Source organism: Oncorhynchus gorbuscha, linkage group LG09, assembly GCF_021184085.1.
Source record: "Oncorhynchus gorbuscha isolate QuinsamMale2020 ecotype Even-year linkage group LG09, OgorEven_v1.0, whole genome shotgun sequence".
Taxonomy (NCBI): domain Eukaryota; kingdom Metazoa; phylum Chordata; class Actinopteri; order Salmoniformes; family Salmonidae; genus Oncorhynchus; species Oncorhynchus gorbuscha.
The window spans coordinates 44,005,418-44,026,316 of record NC_060181.1 but is presented as its reverse complement, the minus strand read 5'-3'; the positions used below and the strand labels follow the sequence as shown (position 1 = coordinate 44,026,316).

General features: G+C 41.4%; 1 protein-coding gene across 5 annotated transcripts in view; it reads left to right on the top strand.

Moving 5' to 3' along the window:
* Nucleotides 1–499: 499 nt before the first annotated feature.
* rprd2a (regulation of nuclear pre-mRNA domain containing 2a) overlaps nucleotides 500–20,899 on the top strand; it is a 41,506-nt gene continuing 21,106 nt past the window's right edge. For 4 of the 5 annotated variants that reach the window (XR_006840361.1, XR_006840360.1, XR_006840362.1 and 1 more), the window contains exons 1-6: nucleotides 505–894; nucleotides 12,986–13,115; nucleotides 18,062–18,210; nucleotides 18,397–18,449; nucleotides 18,705–18,831; nucleotides 19,160–19,335. Coding sequence is in view for 1 of the 5 variants with exons in the window: in XM_046362502.1 (XP_046218458.1) it covers nucleotides 672–894; nucleotides 12,986–13,115; nucleotides 18,062–18,210; nucleotides 18,397–18,449; nucleotides 18,705–18,831; nucleotides 19,160–19,335 (858 nt within the window). In the remaining 4 variants the exon portion in view is untranslated. Of the gene's footprint in view, nucleotides 895–12,985; nucleotides 13,116–18,061; nucleotides 18,211–18,396; nucleotides 18,450–18,704; nucleotides 18,832–19,159; nucleotides 19,336–20,899 lie in introns of all 5 variants that reach the window. The other variant, XR_006840363.1, reaches the window with a different exon arrangement.

Here is a 20,899-nt window from a genome sequence, read left to right as displayed (position 1 = left end):
AAGCAAATCATAAGGGAGTTATACTCCAGTCGAGTAGGTGGCGTAATGCAACATTTATTGGACCTCATCGAAGAAGAATACCCTGTCGTTTCCAACGGGAGCAAATTAATCATAGTGCGCAGAACAGGCAATGAGGTGGGGCGGCAGCGAAGCCTAGTCTGTCTGAACGACAAATCTGTCGTTCTGCCCCTGAACCCACTGTTCCTAGGCCGTCATTGAAAATAAGAATTTGTTCTTAACTGACTTACCTAGTTAAATAAAGGTAAAATATATATTTTTTAAAGATGGGCAGAGCCAAGCACGAGCTAGTGAGATGCTATTGGCGCGTTCTAGCATTTATTTGTATATTTCCGTTAGGGAAAGCCTACTCTATGAAGTGCGCGTGTGCAATTACTACATTCCCCCTTCCACTTTAAAAAAAAACTTTGGCAAAGGGTGAAGTCTACAACACGCAGTCCAATCTGTTTGTTACAGATTATAGTTTTGGAAATAGAAAACTGTATGGAGATGAAATGTTTAATCGAAGAGACATTTTGTAGAATTTCGCGCCATCTTCTCCTACTGCCGGCCATTGGGCTTTCTCTCGTCACCATATTTGGTAGTGAGTGGAATCGACGCCAAACGGATGCTTCACGTTTATACATCCGCTAAAATATCTGGCTCATTGTTTTATGTGTGGCTTGGCAGTGCAAGGCCCGAAGATGGCTGCAGGATCAGGCGCGTCAAGCGGCCAAAGTCGTGGTTTGTCTGTGGCTCTGGAGTCAACTTTGGACCGACGGTTTCAAGGAGTGTCGAACACAATGGAATCAATTCAAGGACTATCAAATTGGTGCATTGAGAACAAGAAATACCACAGCCTTATCGTGCGTTACTGGATTAAATGGTTGAGGAAATGTGAGTTGCTAATGTTAGCTAGCTAACGATAGCTGATTTGCCTGGCTAGCTTAGCGCTCGTTATATTGCTAGGTTAGCTCATTTTAACTAGGTAACTGTTAACGTAAGTAGCTAGCTATGTTTAGCGAATGTTAACAGTATCTAGTTAGTGACACTGGTGCACAAACACAGGAATTTCATGTAAAATGTAATCATGTAATGTATCTTATAGTTAGCTTCTTGGGTAACATTAAGTAACGCGGGAGTGCGCCTATGTGGAACTAGTTAGTTAAAAAGTTAGCTGACTGACACTGCAAGTCAACATTAGCTATCACTAACGTTACTAGTTGTGATGTCTAGCAAATGTTTGTTATAACGTGTCTGGTCATTTGTTGACAAACAATGGCTTTATTGAGCAAGTATTCTACGCATAGAATTAACGTTAGTGTTACGTTTTTAGCTAACGTTAGCTATTATTCTGTTAAGACTGTCACATTTCTTGAAGCCTTTGCCATCCTTGGTTTAACACCTTAAATCAATTGCACTTAGATGTGTCAAACCGTAACAATCAAAATACATGTAACTAGCTAGATAAATAGTTCAGTAATTAGCCTACACGTTTATAAAATATGTTATTGAGTTTACTGTAACTTCCTGTTAACTACATAGGAGTTTTTGCACAATACAAATAGGTACGTTTTGAGGAGCAGACTAGCCTACCCCAGGAAATGACCAAGTGTATAAAATAGGGAGTGTATAGTGCTTGTATACGATAATTGAAGATGCCTGAATGTGTTGTTGTTCAGGTCTCCCGGAGACCGGAAATATGCTGTGCTGCTTTTGCTATATGCTTTCCTCTGCTTTTTTGTTAGTGACAGTGAAGCTTTGGCAGTCCATATTTATGTTATGTGCTGTGTGTTGTTTTAGAAACTTAAAAAACATGTTTTTTAAAGAGTATAGTTATTAGTAAAGTATTCCTAACATGCAGACCAGACTGCTCGCAGGCATTTTGATTTTGTCCTCCAACTCCAATCAGGACTAACAGGTTGAAATATCACAAAGTCTGAACCAACTATATTAATTTGGGGACAGGTTGATAACCAAACATTTATGGTAACAGCTAGCTTGCTGTTGCTAGATAATTTATCATAGGATATAAACATTGGGTTGTTATTTTAACTGAAATGCACAAGGACCTCTACTCTGACAATGAATACACAGATACATCTGATTTTAGTTGCTAGTAATCGCTCCTCCTTCGGGCTTCTTCTTTGGACTTTATATGGCGGTTGGCAATCAACTTTAAGGTGCATTACCATTGCTGACTGGCGTGAGGACCTCTGTTCATTTGACCATCACCCACGTGGGTCTATGTGCCTAAAAACCAATGAGGTGATAAGAGAGGCGGGACTTAATAACGTAACTGACCTCACTGCTCGCGTTGCAAAATAAATGTACCCATACATGTTATTCAATCATTGCACCCACACTGCTCACGCGCGTAAACGAGAATCTGTGTAGCCAGGCGCTAAAATAGAACTTGGTTCTATTTGCAATGCGCTGCAAGTCCCGTCTCTCCCATCTCCTCATTGGTTTTTAGGAGCGTATACCCATATGGGTGAATTGAAAGATGAACTGAGGTCCACACTCCAGCCCAGTTTGTAGTGGTAATGCACCTTAAAGTTGGTTGCCAACCGCCATATAAAGTCAGAAGAAGCCTGAAGGAGGAGAGATGACTAGAACGTATCTCAGTTCACCCTTTTATCTGTGGATTAATTGTCGGAGTAGAGGACCTTGTGCATTTCAGGTAAAATAACAACCCAATGTATTTATCCAATGACAAATTAGTTATCAACAGCAAGTTAGCAAGCTAAATTGCCTTAAATGTTTAATGCTTTTCAACCTGTCCCCAAATTAATATAATTGGTTCAGATTTCGTTGACACTTCAACCTGAGTGTCCTGATTGTGGGTGGACAAAATCAACATGCTTGCGTGACTGGTCTGGTCAGCATGTAACTCCAAATGACTGTTTGATGCTGTTCATGTGTAGTTTTTAAAGCCTCAATAAGCAGTTGAAACAATAACAAGAATTGTCTCGGCCAATGTTTATGTAAAATATGATGGATTTGGCTGGGTAAATGTAACCACTCTCAAATTCATAGACAAAGCTATGGATGAAAGTACTGACCATCCATCATAGCATTAGTTTTGAAGAGGTAGAGTTGGTTTACATTTACAAACATGGGAGCTTATATTTTGGGTTCTAATTGGGGTATGACCGTTGAATTAAGCCCATTGGGGCTTTTTTTATAGGTATTCAAGAATCAATGGGTAGGTCTACATTTCATAAATTTATAAGTCTCCAAATTGATGTAGCAACTGCAGGTTGCACCTTTTTTTAAGGTCATTTTCTTTGAGTTAAAAATGTGATTGTGTTGCAATTGGGGATTGTGAGAGCGAACAAGGTACTGCTTGTGAAAGCCTGGGGGGGACTATTACACACCTCATAATATTTAAGTATGTTGGTGGTTGTGAAGGATCCACTGGATGGATTGGTTCATTGTGCTTTATATTCGTCCACTTTACTCTACCTTGGTCAATGCTGTTATGCTTTTTATGAATTCACAGCACTACACATGCACTAGATTCAAGCATCACTCAAATTCAACGATTTAATATTCAGTCAGGTGGCAGGCCCTGTGTTTGCAATGCCATTTGTGAATAGCAGCCCCTCCCTGACATTCATTGCGGTGTTAAAGCTTAATTAGGCTTATTCTGTGTGCATTGTTCAAAGACAAATGCTGATAGAACCTGAATCAACGGTGATGGGCTTTTATTACGCTGATCGATAATAATAATAATAATATATGCCATTTAGCAGACGCTTTTATCCAAAGCGACTTACATAGGCTACACTGAAGGGCCAAGCCACAGCCGATATGTGCTAAAGGTGTATTGCCGTGCAACTTGGAGAAGGGGTCTTTGTGTGATTCCTTCATGGACTTAGTTTAGGAGCAAGTGATTGTTCACTCACTCCAAAATGAATCGCCTGCTAATTACTCCTGTTAGTTTATACTTATTGCCTGAGGAAGAGTACAGTGTTAGGTTGGTATGCCTGGTCTTGTTACTACAGCAGTGAATTAGGTATTTTCACCCAGGCTTAGATGAGTATCAGGATGTTGTTGTGATTGCCTTGGAGGCGGAGCTCTGAGTTTTTCAGCCACCATGACTGTTTGCTGGTGCTCCTGCCTTTTCAGCGCCAGAAGCTGATGTTGGCAATGCTTAAAAATGGTATAATGTAGGTGGAATGATGTAGGCTTAAATGGCGAGTTTGTTGTGCATGGCCCGGTGCCCCGGGTGGTGAAGATTTTACTTAAGGAACAATGTAGGCCTGAAACCCTTAGAGGTTCTTCCATTGGCACTTTAAAACCAACCCAGGTTGGGCTGCACTTGGCCTAGCTCAAGTTGTTTCCACTGCTTCCAGATAATTATAAATGACGTCATGTTGCTAGTTAGCAAAAATGTGACTGCAGCTGGCTTCACTAATGTTGCTAGCTAGCAAGATGTTGAATAATTTAATTCACCCTCACTATACTGTAACTAACATTACCCTATACCCCTGCCAGTACAAGCCAGACTCGGAGCGATGTATTTAGCTTGCTGAAGTGAGCTAGCTAACCGATTAGTGTCGTCACTAGCATAACATGCTAGCTAACATAATTCCTACCGGGGTAGGCCGTCATTGTAAATAAGAATTTGTTCTTAACTGACTTGTTAAATAGTTAAATAGAAATATCAAGCCCACGTGCTAGTGATAAGCCAGCTAATCTTTATTTCCAGTTCAGCTAACTTTGATCTATTTGCTAACTAACAAGGTTTTAATTTTTTTTTTAAACCTTTATTTAACCAGGCAAGTCAGTTAAGAACATATTCTTATTTTCAAAAACGGCCTGGGAACAGTGGGTTAGCTGCCTTGTTCAGGGGCAGAACGACAGATTTGTACCTTGTCAGCTCAGGGGTTTGAACTCGCAACCTTCCGGTTACTAGTCCAACGCTCTAACCACTAGGCTACCCTGCCGCCCCAGGTTGAACAGTTGAATTATGAACACCTTCTTGTCTGTTTGCAAAGCATGTTAGCCTGTCCACTTTGTTCAGATGTTGAACTCAAGTGGCCTACCTTATTTTTCAGAATGTTAACAAGTTGTGTGTTATGGTCATTGCACCTTTAATGAAAGACTAGACAGCTAGTATAAGTGTTTGGCTAAAATGCTGCTAGCGGTACCCCAATGCATTGCGCGATAAACTGAGCATATATTTTTTCAATATTCATTGATACACTCGTTTTAGTAGTGTCAGCTCTGTGCACAATTTGAGTTGTTGAGACATAAAAAGGGCATCGTGAAGTCAACTTATCCTCTATCACAGTCAAAAAATATCTCAATGTGTTTTGGTATCCATATGACAGATTCTGTTGGACCAAATTCAAATAGTGAGTTGAAACCACTTGTCAGAGTGAAATATGTGATCTCAACTTTGTTGGAGTGAGAGGCAGGCGTGAGGCTTGTGTGTGTAAACCATAGAGGAAGAGGCGACAAGTGGTCCAAAATAAGTCATGGGTTTCTATGGGCTTAAGCTTGTCGCCTGCCTTCCCGACTTTTGGATAACTGTCTCCCATTGTTAGGGCGGAGACGTGCATCTCGTCATTCATTGTATACAGATCTCTGGCGTAAATGGGATGGTGCGCGAAGGAGAAGTGACCAAAAATACAACAGGAGAGCAAGCGGACATAAACACTCCTACATAAATAGCTTGCTGAAGTGGAATATCGCAAAAAATATATTTAAAAAAATAGATAGTGTCTGCCTTTTATGGCGTGACAGAATAAACGTGTTGACGTAGGCTAATAGAGGCTAATTGCCTCCCTCTTTAGCCTATATGACTACAGAACACCTGTGTTGATGATCTTATTGTGGCTAAGTGTCTTGCCTGGCTGTATGTGACCTGAATCACAGTGTTGATGTCATAGTGGCTAATACGGCTGGTAATTGCCAGGGACCTCACGATACTTAGGTGCAACTCAATATTCATGTTTTGTACACTTGGTGTGTGTCGTCTGCAGAGGGACGTGAGAGACCCCCATCACTAGTGGCTACCTGCCTTTATAATGTCACAATATAACTTATTGGTCGTGTTCAAGAGGACCATCGTTGATCACCAGCTTTCAAAGTGTTGCAATATGGTTATAAAAATGGTCCGTCTTGCGACATGTTCACTGCAGCTTTATACTGAGCTTTACAAAACCCATGTGGTCTAAGGTCATACAGTTTGATGAAGTCACCTTCAAGTCGCTTCAGTTGCTTCTCGCCAATTGCGCTATGCAGCCTTGACCTGCATTGTGGTTGACAAATAGTGCCTCCCAATCATTTGTGTGTTTTTGTTTGACCAATGCAAACTTTGCCAAAGACATGACTGAAACAGGAACCAACTTCCACAATTCTAAATAATTCCTCCAGGACTTCGTAGGGATATTTTTGCGATTATGTGCGGGCAGAAATGCTTGGTATTGCAGAGTCAATTCTGGTATTTTGCATGGGCTGAAGGAATAAGTTTGTTGACGTGTGGCTTGATTGAACCATATTGTGCAGTATAAGTGTGCAGTATTGGTTAAAATTCCGAGTCCCTTTATTTTATTTTTCATACTGCGGAGATGGGTCTTTTTATATATATGTATATGTATATGTATTTTTTTATATATTTTTTTATGTGGAAATAATTCAGTGATTGGTCAAATGAGCAGGCACTCACATAATATGCAGGAAAGTATTGATTTAGCCAAAAATTGTGCTCGGAATACTGGAGGAACTGTCAATTCCCCTGACTGTTTATACAGCGCCTTCAGAAGGTATTCATACCCTTGATGTTTAGCAAATTTTGTTACAGCCTGGATTCAATTGAGATTTGTTTGTCGCTAGCCTACACATAGTAACCCATAATGTTAGTGTTTTGTTTTTACAAATTAATTAAGTTCTGTCTTGAGTCAAGTATTCAACCCCTTTTATGGCAAGCCTAAATAATGTAAGTCCAGGAGTATAAATGTGCTTACCAAGTCACAAGTTGCATGGACTCTGTGTGCAATAATAGGGTTTTAAAGTGGAACTGACAGTTTTAACAACTTTGCCGGTATGAAACAGACAGTCAAATCAGTAAAAAAAAATCCCAGTTTATGCTTCAAAACCAACATTTATAAGAGGGTTTTAAAATGCCATTTGGTTAGGTAGCAAGAAATGTAAATCGTTTTGCTAGCTAACTAGCGAGCTATGCTGAACTTGAACTGTTATCCACAGTTAACATATATTTTAGTTGTCAATCAAATGTATTTGGCATCGATCAAATTGGTGTGCAGACAAGTTCCCATTGTCAACTTTGGTTGGGACAAGCATGCATAGGTGAGCAAGCTGCAGAAGTACTAGCAGGCTACTAATTTCCCCATTTGTTTAGCTATTTTAACAGCCAATTAACAACCTCGTTTAGATTTTAGCTCATCTCACTCTGGCTAGCATTAGTTGTTAATCTTATTCATGTGCATCGGCAACTGATGGAGAAAGAGCCTACCTTATTTTTTTTATCAATAAGATTGTGACTTTCCCAAATGTGGCTCCTGTGGTGTTTACTTATTTGCATAAATCCATTCAGCTGTATTTTGCAGCTTTTGGCAAATCAAATTGTATTAGTCAGATGCGTTGAATACAACAGGTGTAGTATAGTGAAATGCTTACTTACAAGCCCTTAACCAACAATGCATTTTTAAGAAAAATAAGTGTAAGTAAAAAATGGATGAGAAAAAAATAAATTAAGAAATAATTATAGAGCAGCAGTAAAATGACAGTAGTGAGGCTATATACAGGGGGTACCGGTACAGAGTAAATGTGCAGGGGCTCCGGTTAAATGAGATGATGTGTAGGTCGAGGTCAAGTGACTATGCATATATTAATAAACTGAGTAGCAGCATAAGAGGGGGGGGGGGGCAATGCAAATAGTCTGGGTATCCATTTGATTAGCTGTTCAAAAGTCTTATGCCTTGGGGGTAGATGCTGTTTAGAAGTCTCTCGGACCTAGACTTAGTGCCCCGGTACTGCTTGCCAATACAGTAGCAAAGAAGTATGTGACTAGGGTGGCTGGAGTCTTTGACAATTTTTATGGCCTTCCTCTGACACGTCTAGTACAGTGGTCCTGGATAACAGGAAGCTTGGCCCCAGTGATGTACTGGGCCGTGCGCACTACCCTCTGTAGTGCCTTGCGGTCGGAGGCTGAGCAGTTGCCGTACCAGGCAGTGATGCAAACAGTCTGCTCCCGATGGTGCAGCTGTAGAACCTTTTTGAGGACCCATGACACATCTTTTCAGTGTCCTGAGGGGGATTAGGCATTGTCGTGCCCTCTTCATGACTGTCTTGGTGTGCTTGGACCATGTTACTTTGTTGGTGATGTGGATACCAAGGAACTTGAACCTGCTCAACTACAACCCCGTTGATGAGAATGGGGGATGCTGTGTCTTCCTTTTACCTATTGTCCATAACCATCTCCTTTGTCTTGATCATATTGAGAGAGAGGTTGTTGTCCTGGCACTACACTGCCAGGTCTCTGACCTCCCTATAGACTGTCTCATTGTTGTTGGTGTTCAGGCCTACCATTGTAGTCATGGCAAACTTAATGATGGTGTTGGAGTCGTGCCTGGCCATGCAGTAATGAGTGAACGGAGTACAGGAAGGGACTGAGCACGCACCCCTGAGGGCCCCCGTGTTGAGGATCAGCGTGGCGGATGTGTTGTTGCCTAACCTTACCACCTGGTGGCGGCCCGTACAGGAAGTCCAAGATCCATTTGTAGAGGGAGGTGTTTAGTCCCAGGGTCCTTAGCTTAGTGATGAGCTTTGATGGCACTATGGTGTTGAGCTGTAGTCAATGAATAGCATTATCACATAGGTGTTCCTTTTGTCCAGGTGGGAAAGGGCAGTGTGGAGTGCAATAGAGATGGCATCATCTGTGGATCTGTTAGGGCGGTATGCAAATTGGAGTGGGTCTAGGGTTTCCAGGATGAGGCTGTTGATGTAAGCAATGACCAGCCTTTCAAAGCACTTCATCGCTGCCGGTAGTCATTTAGGCAGGTTACCTTCGCATTCTTGGGCACAGGGACTATGGTTGAATGCTTGAAACATGTTGTTATTACAAACTCGATCAGGTTGAAAATGTCAGTTGGTCAGTGCATGCTTGGAGTAGACATCCTGGTAATCCGCCTGGCCTTGTGAATATTGACCCTTTAAAGGTCTTACTCACATCAGCTCTCATCTACTCCCTTCACAGAACAGCGCAAACTAGCTCTAACCAGAATAGAAAGAGGTGTGGGAGGCCCCGGTGCATACCTGAGCATGAGGACAAGTACATGAATGTCTAGTTTGAGAAACGGATGCCTCACTAGTTATCAACTGGCAGCGTCATTAAATAGTACCTGCAAAACACCAGTCTCAACTTCAACAGTGAAGAGGCGACTCCGGGATGCTGGCCTTCTAGGCAGAGGTCCAGTGTCTTTTTTTTTTTTTTTTTTTGCCCAGGTTAATCTTTTATTGGCCAGTCTGAGAGATGGCCTTTTCTTTGCAACTCTGCCTAGCATCCCGGTTTGCGCTGTTCTGTGAAGGGAGTAGTACACAGCGTTGTATGAGCTCTTCAGTTTCTTGCCAATATCTTGCATGGAATAGCCTTAATTTCTCAGAACAAGAACAGACTGAAGTTTCCGAATAAAGTTATTTGTTTCTGGCCATTTTGAGCCTGTAATCGAACCCACAAATGCTGATGCTCCAGATACTCAACTGGTCTGAAGGTCAGTCTTATTGCTTCTTTAATTAGAACAGTTTTCAGCTGTGTTAACATAATTGAAAAAGGGTTTTATAATGATCAATTTGCCTTTTAAAATGATATACTTGGATCAGCTAATATAACGTGCCATCAGAACACAGGAGTGTCGGCCTCTGTATGGCAATGTCAATATTCCATTACATCTGCCGTTAACAGCTACAATAGTCATTTACAACATTAACATTGTCTACACTGTATTTCTATCAACTTAATGTTATTTTATTGGACAAAAAAATTGCTTTTCTTTCAAAAACAAAGACATTCTAAGTGACCCCAAACGTTTGAACGGTAGTGTATGTACTGTCACTGGTGCACTGTCACTTATTGATAAAGCCAGTGACTGATGTGGTTACCTCAATGCCATCGGAGAATCCCGTTACATATTCCTGTGTGTGCTAGCAAAATAGTCCTGTAGCTTAGCACCTGCTACATCTGACTACTTTTTTTTATTGGCGCTTCCTGCTTTAGTTTTTGCTTGTAAGCAGGACAGGCTAGAATTATGGCGAAATTTGCCAAATGGAGGGTGAGGAAGAATGCGTTCTCATGATCTAAAGTCTCGTGGTTGCTACTGCCTGAAAACATAGTCCAGTTCAAAGTGAAAGATGGCACCCCCGTGTGGCAAATGGCTTTTTAGCATAGACCTAACTGTCGCTCTGATTGGCGCACCTGTCTGGGTAGAATGCAGTCCTGGACAGGACAGATGTTTTATTTACTGCTGTGTATTAATTGTCCAAACGCACGCCTGCTTTCCCACTATATTGCTATAGAATTTTCACAAATGCCTGACTACGTAATTCCCGACCGTTCTATGAATTTATGAAAACGTGAAAATGACCATGTCCAAGTGTGCGCTTGTCAGAATTTTTTTTTTTTTTTTAAAGTGCTGTTCTTTCTGTGGATTTATATGAACAGATTTGAAGATTTTGTGTTGAAAATCCTGTCTGTTCCACTTTAACTTGATTTTTTGAACGACCACCTCATCTCTACCCTACACAAGATCCCTCCAGTTGAGCAGTGAATTTGAAACCGATTCAACCACAAAGAGCGAGGTTTTCTAATGCTTACATAGAAGGGCACCTATTGGTAGCGAGGTCAAAATAGAAAAGTAGACACTGCGTATCCTTTTGAGCATGTTGAAGTTATTACTTACACTTTGGATGGTGTATCAAATCACCCAGTCATTACAAAGATACAGACGTCCTTCCTTACCCAGTTGTCGGAGAGGAAGGAAATCGCTCAGGAATTTCACCAGGAGGCCAATGGTGACTTTGAAACAGTTTTTTTAATGGCTGTAATAATAGGAGAAAACTGAGGATGGATCAACAACATTGTAGTTACTCCACAGTTCTAACCTAATTGACAGTGTGAAAAGGAAGCCTGTACAGAATATAAATATTCCAAAACATGCATCCTGTTTACAACAAGGTACTAAAGTAATACTGCAAAGAATGTGGGAAAGCAATTCACTTTCTGGCCTGAATACATAGTGTTGTGGTGTTAGATTTGCCCCAAACATATTACTGAATACCACTCATACCACTCCATATTTTCAAGCATAGTAGTGGCTGCATCATGTTATGGGTATGCATGAAAAGAAAAATGGGAAAATGTTGTACAATCCAGGTGTGGAAACCTCTTCGACTTTCCCAGAAATCCAGAAAGGTGCTTCTACAAATACTTATCATTATGGGGTATAGGTATATAGGTCCATTATCCTTTTCTATATACTTTAGATTTGGTTTGTTGTTTTAAGTTTAACAGAGTTATTCCCATCCTGAAAATTAAATATATTTATGAAAATAAATCTTTGAATGCTAATGAGACCCTTGAACAAATGTAATCTTGGTTCTTGTGTAAAAAAAAAAATGTGGCATTGGCATCATAGACCGTTTGGATTTGTCCTGTATTTGCAATGCTTTGTCTTGGTGTTATCGGTGACAATGATGCCGTCATCACCTGCTAAATGTATTGGCAAGTTGGGATTAGTTTTGACGAGGGAAAGCAGGGAAAATAAGCATTGTTTTGTCGTTTTTAAATATTTAGCTCTGTTTTATGCTTTTCACATTTTTTTAATGTTTTGGAGTGGCTCCAATGACCCTTTGAGGTGTCTGCCCAGAGCCTATTTGGCCTTGGGAAAAACATTCACTGCCTTTTAAACTGGGGTTCCACTTTCAATCGCCCTAGGCCAGGGTATCTTGGACCCGGTGCAAGGTAAGGCTTCAGGCCTGCATCTGAGTTAAACCTCCCAAAACATGGCGTCAATCCATGCAGGACAGGATGAAGAGTATCCTAGTTGGTACGAAACACAGGAAAGTTACCCTTCGGTTACAAGAAGACAATGTACAGGTAACTGCCAAAATTAAGGATAGACTTCAGTATATGATGTATATTAAGTAAATTGATATGAGGTGGGGTGCATTGTCCTGGCAAGGTTTAGGTCCGCTCAACCCCTTAGAGGGCAAGGTAAACGCCAGTAAATACGCAGCCATTCTGAGTGATCATCTTCAACTTATGGTGAAGCATTTTTACACTGATGGGAGTGATCTCTTCCAGGATGACAATTCCCACAAGGCACGGGGGGGTCACTGAATGGTTTGATAAGCATGAAAACTATGTAACCATATGCCATGGCCGTCTGTCAGCAGATCTCGACCCAATTGAACATTTATGGGAGATTGAGGAGTGGTGCCTGAGATGGCATTTTCCACCATCAATAAAACTCCTATTATGGAATTTCCAGACCATTTTAAAAAAATGTGTTATTTTTTGTTCTTGTGCTTTTACCCCTTTTCTCCCCAATTTTGTAATATCCAATTGGTAGTTAGTCTTGTCCCATCGCTGCAACTCCCCTATGGACTTGGGAGAGGCAACGATCCAGAGCCCTGCCAAGCCGCACTGCTTGAGTTCCAGACACTTGTCGAAAATATGACGAGGCTCATTGAAGCTGTTCTGGCGGCTCGTGGTGGCCCACTGCCCTATTAAGAGACTTTGTTGGTTTTGCCTTTTATTTTGGCAGTTACCAGTATAAGCCTAATGCTGTAGTAGTGGCAGTGTCAGGTACTGGAAGGCTAAACATGAAATTGTATGGGATTTTGTTTGTGTAACACTTGTCATGCTCGCAATTTTTACAGCCCCACCACTGTGTGGTTTACAATTCAACTATTTTCTCTCTCCCTCCCCCTTTTTCCTGCTATTTTCTCCTGGCAGCTGAGGCTTCTCATCGGCTCAATTTGTTCTACCTCGCCAACGATGTCATTCAGAACTGTAAGAGGAGAAATGCCATCGTCTACCGTACTGCCTTCGCCGACGTACTCCCTGAGGCCTTCCAACTGGTCAAGTGAGTAAACCACACAGTTAGTTGAAGTGGCCCCTAGATGCTGATCATGGGTTATGCACTAATGGTTATGCACTAATGGTTAAGGTTAGTATTGAGGGAGAGGGAGCAGATCATAGATGTTTCTTCTAGGGGGGCAAAATGTAGCATTGAGGGGGAAAAGATCTCTTGGGAGTCCTGTTTCTAGAACTTGCATAAACATTCTAATGTAGGGCTACCTGTAAGGGTAACTTGGGGTATACCGCCACCCTGGGTAACACGCCCCCTGCCCGTACTTCTCACAAAGTGCTTCATGTCCAATAAAATACCCCCAAAACTTTACTGCTCTTGCTCTTCTAAAAATGTCCTGTCTCATCAAAATTTGGGTCACTCTCCCAAAAATGATTTAGGAGTAGGGTGGTGGTTTACCCCAAGTTACACTACAACAGACGTGTTACATTTAGCCCCCCTCTCCCCTATGCACTCAAAGTGAATTGCAGAGCGATAATGTGCTTAACCAAGCTGTTGCTATTAACTCCATGTTTTAAAATAGTGCAGTTCGAGGATATTTAGGAGTTGAGAAATAAAGTAGGAATGAAAAGCTGTTTCCCCTGCGATAGCAAGAATTGTTGTGCCTTGACTGCTTGTCAGAATACCTGTTTCCCTCCCTATGGCAGTCGTAACATGAATACACCTCAAATAATTTTAAATGACTGCAATAAAAACATTGATCCTGTACCTATGGGAAACTTCAGCCCGGCGCAAGCCACGCGGTCAGAGCTAATGTCTTCAATGTTTTTGTTTGTCCACCATACAAGTCAATGACTGTGTCTCAAATGGCTTCATATTCCCTTTTTATAGTGCACTACTAAACCAGGGCCCATTTAGCTCTGATCAAAAGTCGAGCACTATATACGCAGTTTATTAGGTACACCACCCCGTTCACGAAAATGAATCGCTCCTTCAGACCGTGAGTCACGTGGCCGTAGCTTGCTATATAAAGCAGGCAGACGAGCATTGACTGTCTAGGGCAGGCCTGGGCAAGTATTTTCCATGGAGGACCACATTAGAATATATTTTTGCCATCACTGGCCCGAATCGTATTACAGGATTATACATGTGTATGGACATGACTGCTATATCTACTGTAAATTAAGTCCAGATATGCTACTTATTTTACTTTTTTAACATGCACAGAAATAAACCACATCCATGGTCTCCTTTTGGTAGGTGTTTTCATTATTATACATGCAATGAACTACACGAAGGGAAAGGTACACTGCGTTCAGCACCACGGACAGATCTCTTGTTAAAACCTCTTATGGATAGGGGAGACACTAGCGTCTCAAGTGGCCAATAGCCTCGGGGAAATGCAGAGCGCCAAATTCAAATAAAACGCTATAAAACTCCAACTTTCATTAAATCACACATGCAGGAAACTCAATTAAAGCTACACTCGTTGTGAATCCAGCCAACATGTCAGACTTTTACAAATGCTTTTCGGCAAAAGCATGAGAAGCTATCTGATAGCATGCACCCACCTGAACCAGTTGTAAACAAAAGAACTAGCGTAGCAGGCGCTACACAAAATGCTGAAATATAAAACATGTATTACCTTTGACGAGCTTCTTTGTTGGCACTCCAATATGTCCCATAAACATCACAATTGGTCCTTTTTTTTCAATTAATTCCATCCATGTCTACCCAAAATGTCCATTTATAAAGCAGTTTTGATCCGGAAAAAAACAGCTTGCCAAAACACAACGTCACTACAAAACATTTCAAAAGTTGCCTATAAACTTTGCCAAAATATTTCAAACTACTTTTGTAATACAACTTTAGGTATTTTTAAATGTTAATAATCGATCAAATTGTAGACTGGGCAATCTGTATTCAATAGAGCAAGTAAACAAAGCATGCCCCTTTTTCCCTCTTGCGTAACTTTCAACAGTGTAACTTTGTTCCAGGATGTGCCTCTTCTTCGTTGCACCAATGATTAACTCCAACCCAATTCCAAAGGCTGGTGACATCCTGTGGAAGTCGTAGGAACTGTAAAATGGCCGCTAATCAAATATCCCTTGGCAAAGAGAACTGAGGGAATGGTCAGAGGCAAAAAAAATAAAAAATCGGAACCATTTTTCCTCTGGGTTTTGCCTGCTACATAAGTTCTGTTATAGTCACAGACATGATTGAACCAGTTTTAGAAACTTCAGAGTTTTCTATCCACACCTACTAATCATATGCATATAATATATTCCTGGCATGAGTAGCAGGAAGTTGAAATTGTGCACACTATTTATCCAAAAGTGGAAATGCTGCCCCCTATCCTTAAAAGGTTAATGGGTATGCACAAAAACAAAGAACGCTCAACATTCCATATAAACTACTCAATCAGTGTGAGTAGTGAAGTCTCTGATGGGCATTGACTAGAATAGTAAAGGGAGAGGAAACCAACAGCATGTAATATTCCAACACTTTGGAATCCTCAAAATGACGAAAAAACTCACCGTTCAAAGCACGCAGCAGTGATGTATACTTCTCCCGCTGGTCGTCTGACAGGGAACAGACTAGTAGTGTCAGTAGTTGGGTGAGATTGTTGGTTTCTACTTGGCGGGTAAGGAGGAGTAATCTTTCCTTGAAGGCTTTGACAAGGCTGTACATCTGATGTGCAAAAAGGTCATTCTGTTACAGTTTTGAATTCATGAGGGCCATGATGTCCACTGTGAAAGCAAAATCAGCCAACCGTGTTTTATCTTGCAGTTGAGGGAGAACCACTTTTTCCGTTCATTTGCAAAAACTCAGCAATCTCCGACTTCAGGTCCCACACCCTTTTAAGCACCTTCGCCAAACTCGGCCGTCTCACCTTTTTTGGTAGGGGAGATCTGCATGACCCGACTCTCTGTTGGAAGAGACAGTGAGTCAAACTGCCTGTGGTTGAAAGATTTTGCTCTTATGAAGTTTACCACTTTAGTGACTGTATCCACAACATGGCCCATTTTCAGAACATCTTCACAGAACACCTCATGTTGAATAATGCAATGCAGGATTTTGTGATCTGGCTTCAGCTCAGCTACTTGATCTTGAATCCTTTTCAAAAGGCCAATGTTTTTTCCTGTCAAGTTTGGGCATTCATCAGTGGTCACACAGGATAACTTTTCAAAACTCAATCCCAGCTTTGACCCATACTTATTATACTCCAATAAATCTTTCCCTGTGGTTGTGCTCTTCATTGACTGCACTAAAGCGAGCTCTTCCGTAATTTAAAAGTCTGGGGTTATGCCTGGTAAGAATATCAACAACTGCGCCGTGTCACGTACCTCGCTGCTCTCATCCAGGGCCAATGAGAAATAGGTTAAATCTTTCAACTGTTCCATATTCTCTGCGATGTGCTCAGCAACTGGCTTGCTATGTTTGGCAATTTTGTCGGGCAGTACATAGCTAGCTCTCGCAATTCCATCGTTTGCTGAATGCAGTTTTGTGAAAAGTCCTTGCTGCTTTTGCAACTGAGAAAGCAACTCTTTTTATGCACTTGCCCTCCTTTCAGAAGACATCATCCTATATTTCTCTGCATGATTTGTCTGGAGGTGTCTGGACAAGTTGTAGTCTTTCAAGACAGCGATGCTATCTTCATACACTAAGCACACAGCTTTCCCTGATACCTCAAATAAATATTTCGATGTCCACACTTGCTGGAACACCTTACATTCATTGTCTACTTCCCTTTTCTTTGAAATCTTTGGAGAAACTCATTTTTGCCCTATTTCTAGATGGCTACTATTTGTAACTGTTACGTGTGTGTCAGTCACTGTATGTCCTCGTGCAGTTGTTATTTATACGTGTCTTTTAAAATAAATGTCCCACAAGAGGTGGGAGTTAAAGCATTACACAAAGGTGCGTATTCATTGGGCTTTTAATTTGAATAACACATACAGTGGGGAGAACAAGTATTTGATACATTGCCAATTTTGCAGGTTTTCCTACTTACAAAGTATGTAAGAGGTCTGTAATTTTTATCATAGGTTACACTTCAACTGTGAGAGACTGAATCTAAAACAAAAATCCAGAAAATCACATTATGATTTTTAAGTAATTAATTAGCATTTTATTGCATGACATAAGTACTTGATACATCAGAAAAGCAGAACTTAATATTTGGTACAGAAACCTTTTGTTTGCAATTACAGAGATCATATGTTTCCTGTAGTTCTTGACCAGGTTTGCACACACTGCAGCAGGGATTTTGGCCCACTCCTCCATACAGACCTTCTCCAGATCCTTCAGGTTTCGGGGCTGACGCTGGGCAATATGGACTTTCAGCTCCCTCCAAAGATTTTCTATTGGGTTCAGGTCTGGAGACTGGCGTGGCTACTCCAGGACCATGAGATGCTTCTTACGGAGCCACTCCTTAGATGCCCTGGCTGTGTGTTTCGGGTCGTTGTCATGCTGGAAGACCCAGTTGAAGTGTACCTATGATAAAAATTACAGACCTCTGCCGATTTTTCCTACTTACAAAGCATGTAATGTATCAAATAATTTTCCATTACATTTAAGTCTTACGCTCTTATCCAAGACTTACAAATGTAATCCAGTATCAAATCTAAAATTTTTGTTCTCCCCACTGTACGTCGCAGCATACCTCAACATTGTTGCTGACCAATCCCAATAGAGCATCTTTGGTATGAGAATGGAACGGGTTGTTTGCAGCATGGATGTACCACCGTCAGATCTGCCACAACTGCGTAATGCTATTCCTCCATACACCTTTTAGAGTTAATCCCCCAAAGAATTTGGGCTGTTCTGGAGGCAAAGGTGGTTCCGACACGGTACTAGATGGGTGTACCTGCTACCTAATAAACTGAACACTGAGTGTATAGGAAAAAAGGTTTGATCTGCTGGTCAGGGCTACACTGACACTTTACACATCAGTGCAATGTCAGTGATGACCTATTCTGTCTTCTCCTGTCCTGCAGTAATGTCGGAGACTCTAAGGTGATGAAGTCGGTGGACAGGATATTAACCATCTGGGAGGAGAGGAGTGTGTACACAGAGCAGCTTATAGCTGAGCTGAGGTCCAGTCTTGTCAAAGAAGAGTCACCTGCTGCTGTGGAGACACCTAAAGGTGAGTAAATCTGTGCCAAACATGTACTACCAGCGGAGTTCATTGTGATATACTGCTTCTTTTGAATATCATGAAGTATCTTTTGAAATTGCACAAATGTCAAATTTAATTTGGCATCATGTTTATTGTTGTGCAGTTCAATGCTTGTGTATTGTGTTAAGAAATTACTATGTTATGTAATTTCAGCTCCAGTCAACCCTAAGGCTGCTCTTCAATCTAAGATTGTAGCTGAATTTGTCGTAAGTGTCCACGACCCACTGTTCAGGATAATTGTGTATTCAGAAGATTTCAACTGCATATCCTCTTGATACCAAAACATACCAAATGAACTAACTACTGTACTATGAGAACTGTAAATATTTCAAGTAAATGTTTGTACTCCAAAACTACTATGTTGAGTTGAAATAGACCCTGACGGGAATCAGGCCACACAACTGCCAGCCACAAAACTGCTATGTATTGTGGTGTGACTCTCTGACTGTCCTGTCATGCAGCCCCAGGCTTTCATCGATCACCTCTCGAAGTACCACAGCTCTGTGGAGGAGGTGTCACTGAAGGAGAAACAGCTGGTAGCCATGAGGGTGGACGTTTGCAGCACTGAGGCCCTCAAGAGACTGAAAGGTAACAATAGCCAAAGTTTTTAAGATTAACACACAACCTGCTGCAAAGTTATCCATGAGCATTGATGCTGTTTGTCCCAAATTGCACCCTAATCCCTATTTAATGCACAACTTTTGACCAGGGCCCACATCCTCCTGAAATGTTGTCAATGAGCATTGGCCCAGTAACTGGAAAAGGCATGAGGCATCTCTTACAGATCTGAAAGAAACCTTGACCCTTGTCTGGCCACTCTAGCCTAGGAGGAGATAACAGTAGTTTTTAGACTGACCAAGGTTGTGTTGTGTGTGTTTCTCTTTCATTTCCCTCTCGAAATCAACCACCCATTCAGATAAGGCAGGAGGAAAGAGGCACTCCAAGGACTTTGAGGATGGCAGTGCGAAGTTAAAGGAGTTTGTTGCCTTCCTTGACCGGCAGATCAAAGGAGGGCCCCCTCTGTTGGATGCTCTTGGCAACGCAGATATTTTCTACGAGATGCAGTATAAGGAGGTCAAGATAGTCGCCAATGTGAGTAGCTGAATAAAATCAATCAAAAGTATTTATAAAGCCCCCTTTTTTTTACGTCATTAGAAGTCCCGAAGTGCTTATAAAAACTAAAACTCCAAACGGCAACTATGCAGATGCAGGCGGGAACCTAGTAAAAGAAAGGAACCAGGCTCTGACCGGTGGCCAGTCCTCTTCTGGCTGTGCCAGGTGGAGATTCTAAGAGTACATGGCCATTAAGGCCAGGTAGTTCTTACCCATGTTCATAGATGACTAGCAGGGTCAACTAATAATCAGTGGTTGTAGAGTGGGAACAGTTCAGCACCTCCAGAGTCAATTTCAGTTGGCTTTTCATAGCCGAGCATTCAGAGTTTGAGACTGCAGGTGCGGTGGAGCGAGCTCAGGAGAGAAAGGGAGGTTGAGAGTAGAGGTCAACCGATTAATTAGGGCCGATTTCCGATTGTTAGTTAACCTTAGTTAACCTTATAGTTAACTAGTCCAACGCAATAACGACCTGCCTCTCTCGTTGCACTCCACAAGGAGACTGCCTGTTACGCGAATGCAGTAAAGGCGAAGTTAAGTTGCAAGCTAGCATTAAACTTATCTTATAAAAAAATTTGCTGTGCGTCAAGCATTGCACTGTTTATGACTTCAAGCCTATCAACTCCCGAGAAGGCTGGTGTAACCGAAGTGAAATGGCTAGCTAGTAAGCGCGCGCTAATAGCCTTTCAAACGTTACTCGCTCTGAGCCTTCTTGTAGTTGTTCCCCTTGCTCTGCATGGGTAACGCTGCTTCGAGTGTGGCTGTTGTCGTTGTGTTCCTTGTTCGAGCCCAGGGAGGAGCGAGGAGAGGGACGGAAGCTATACTGTTACACTGGCAATACTGAAGTGCCTTTAAGACCATCTAATAGCATTTGAAATACAAATGGTATAGTCCTATAATTCTTATAATAACTACAACCTGAAACTTCTTACCTGGGAATATATGTTAAAATATATAATATGTTAAAATTAACCACCAGCTTTCACATGTTCTGAGCAAGGAACTGAAACGTTAGCTTTCTTACGTAGCAGATATTGCACTTTTACTTTCTTCTCCAACACTTTGTTTTTGCATTATTTAAACCAAATTGAACATGTTTCATTATTTGAGGCCAAATTGATTTTATTTATGTATTATATTAAGTTAAAATAAGTGTTCATTCAGTATGGTTGTAATTGTCATTAGTACAAATAAACAAATAAAAATCGGCCGATTAATCGGCGTTGAAAAGTCATAATCGGTTGACCTAAGCTCACACAGGACACCAGATAAGCACTGTGGCCCTGTCTGACTATACCCCTGGACAGGGCCAACCAGGCAGGATATAACTCCACCCACTTTGCCAAAGCTCAGCCCCCACACCACTTGAGGGATATCAACAGACTACAAACTTACTACCCAGAGTAATGCCAAGGTCCTAAACCGTTTTATTTGAGGTGACTGTACTTAAGATTAATTGTCAGATCAAATAGCACATCGCTTTGTTTCTTGGGACCTAGAACTATAATTTCTCGTTTGTCTGAGTTTAAAACTAAAACATTTTCCG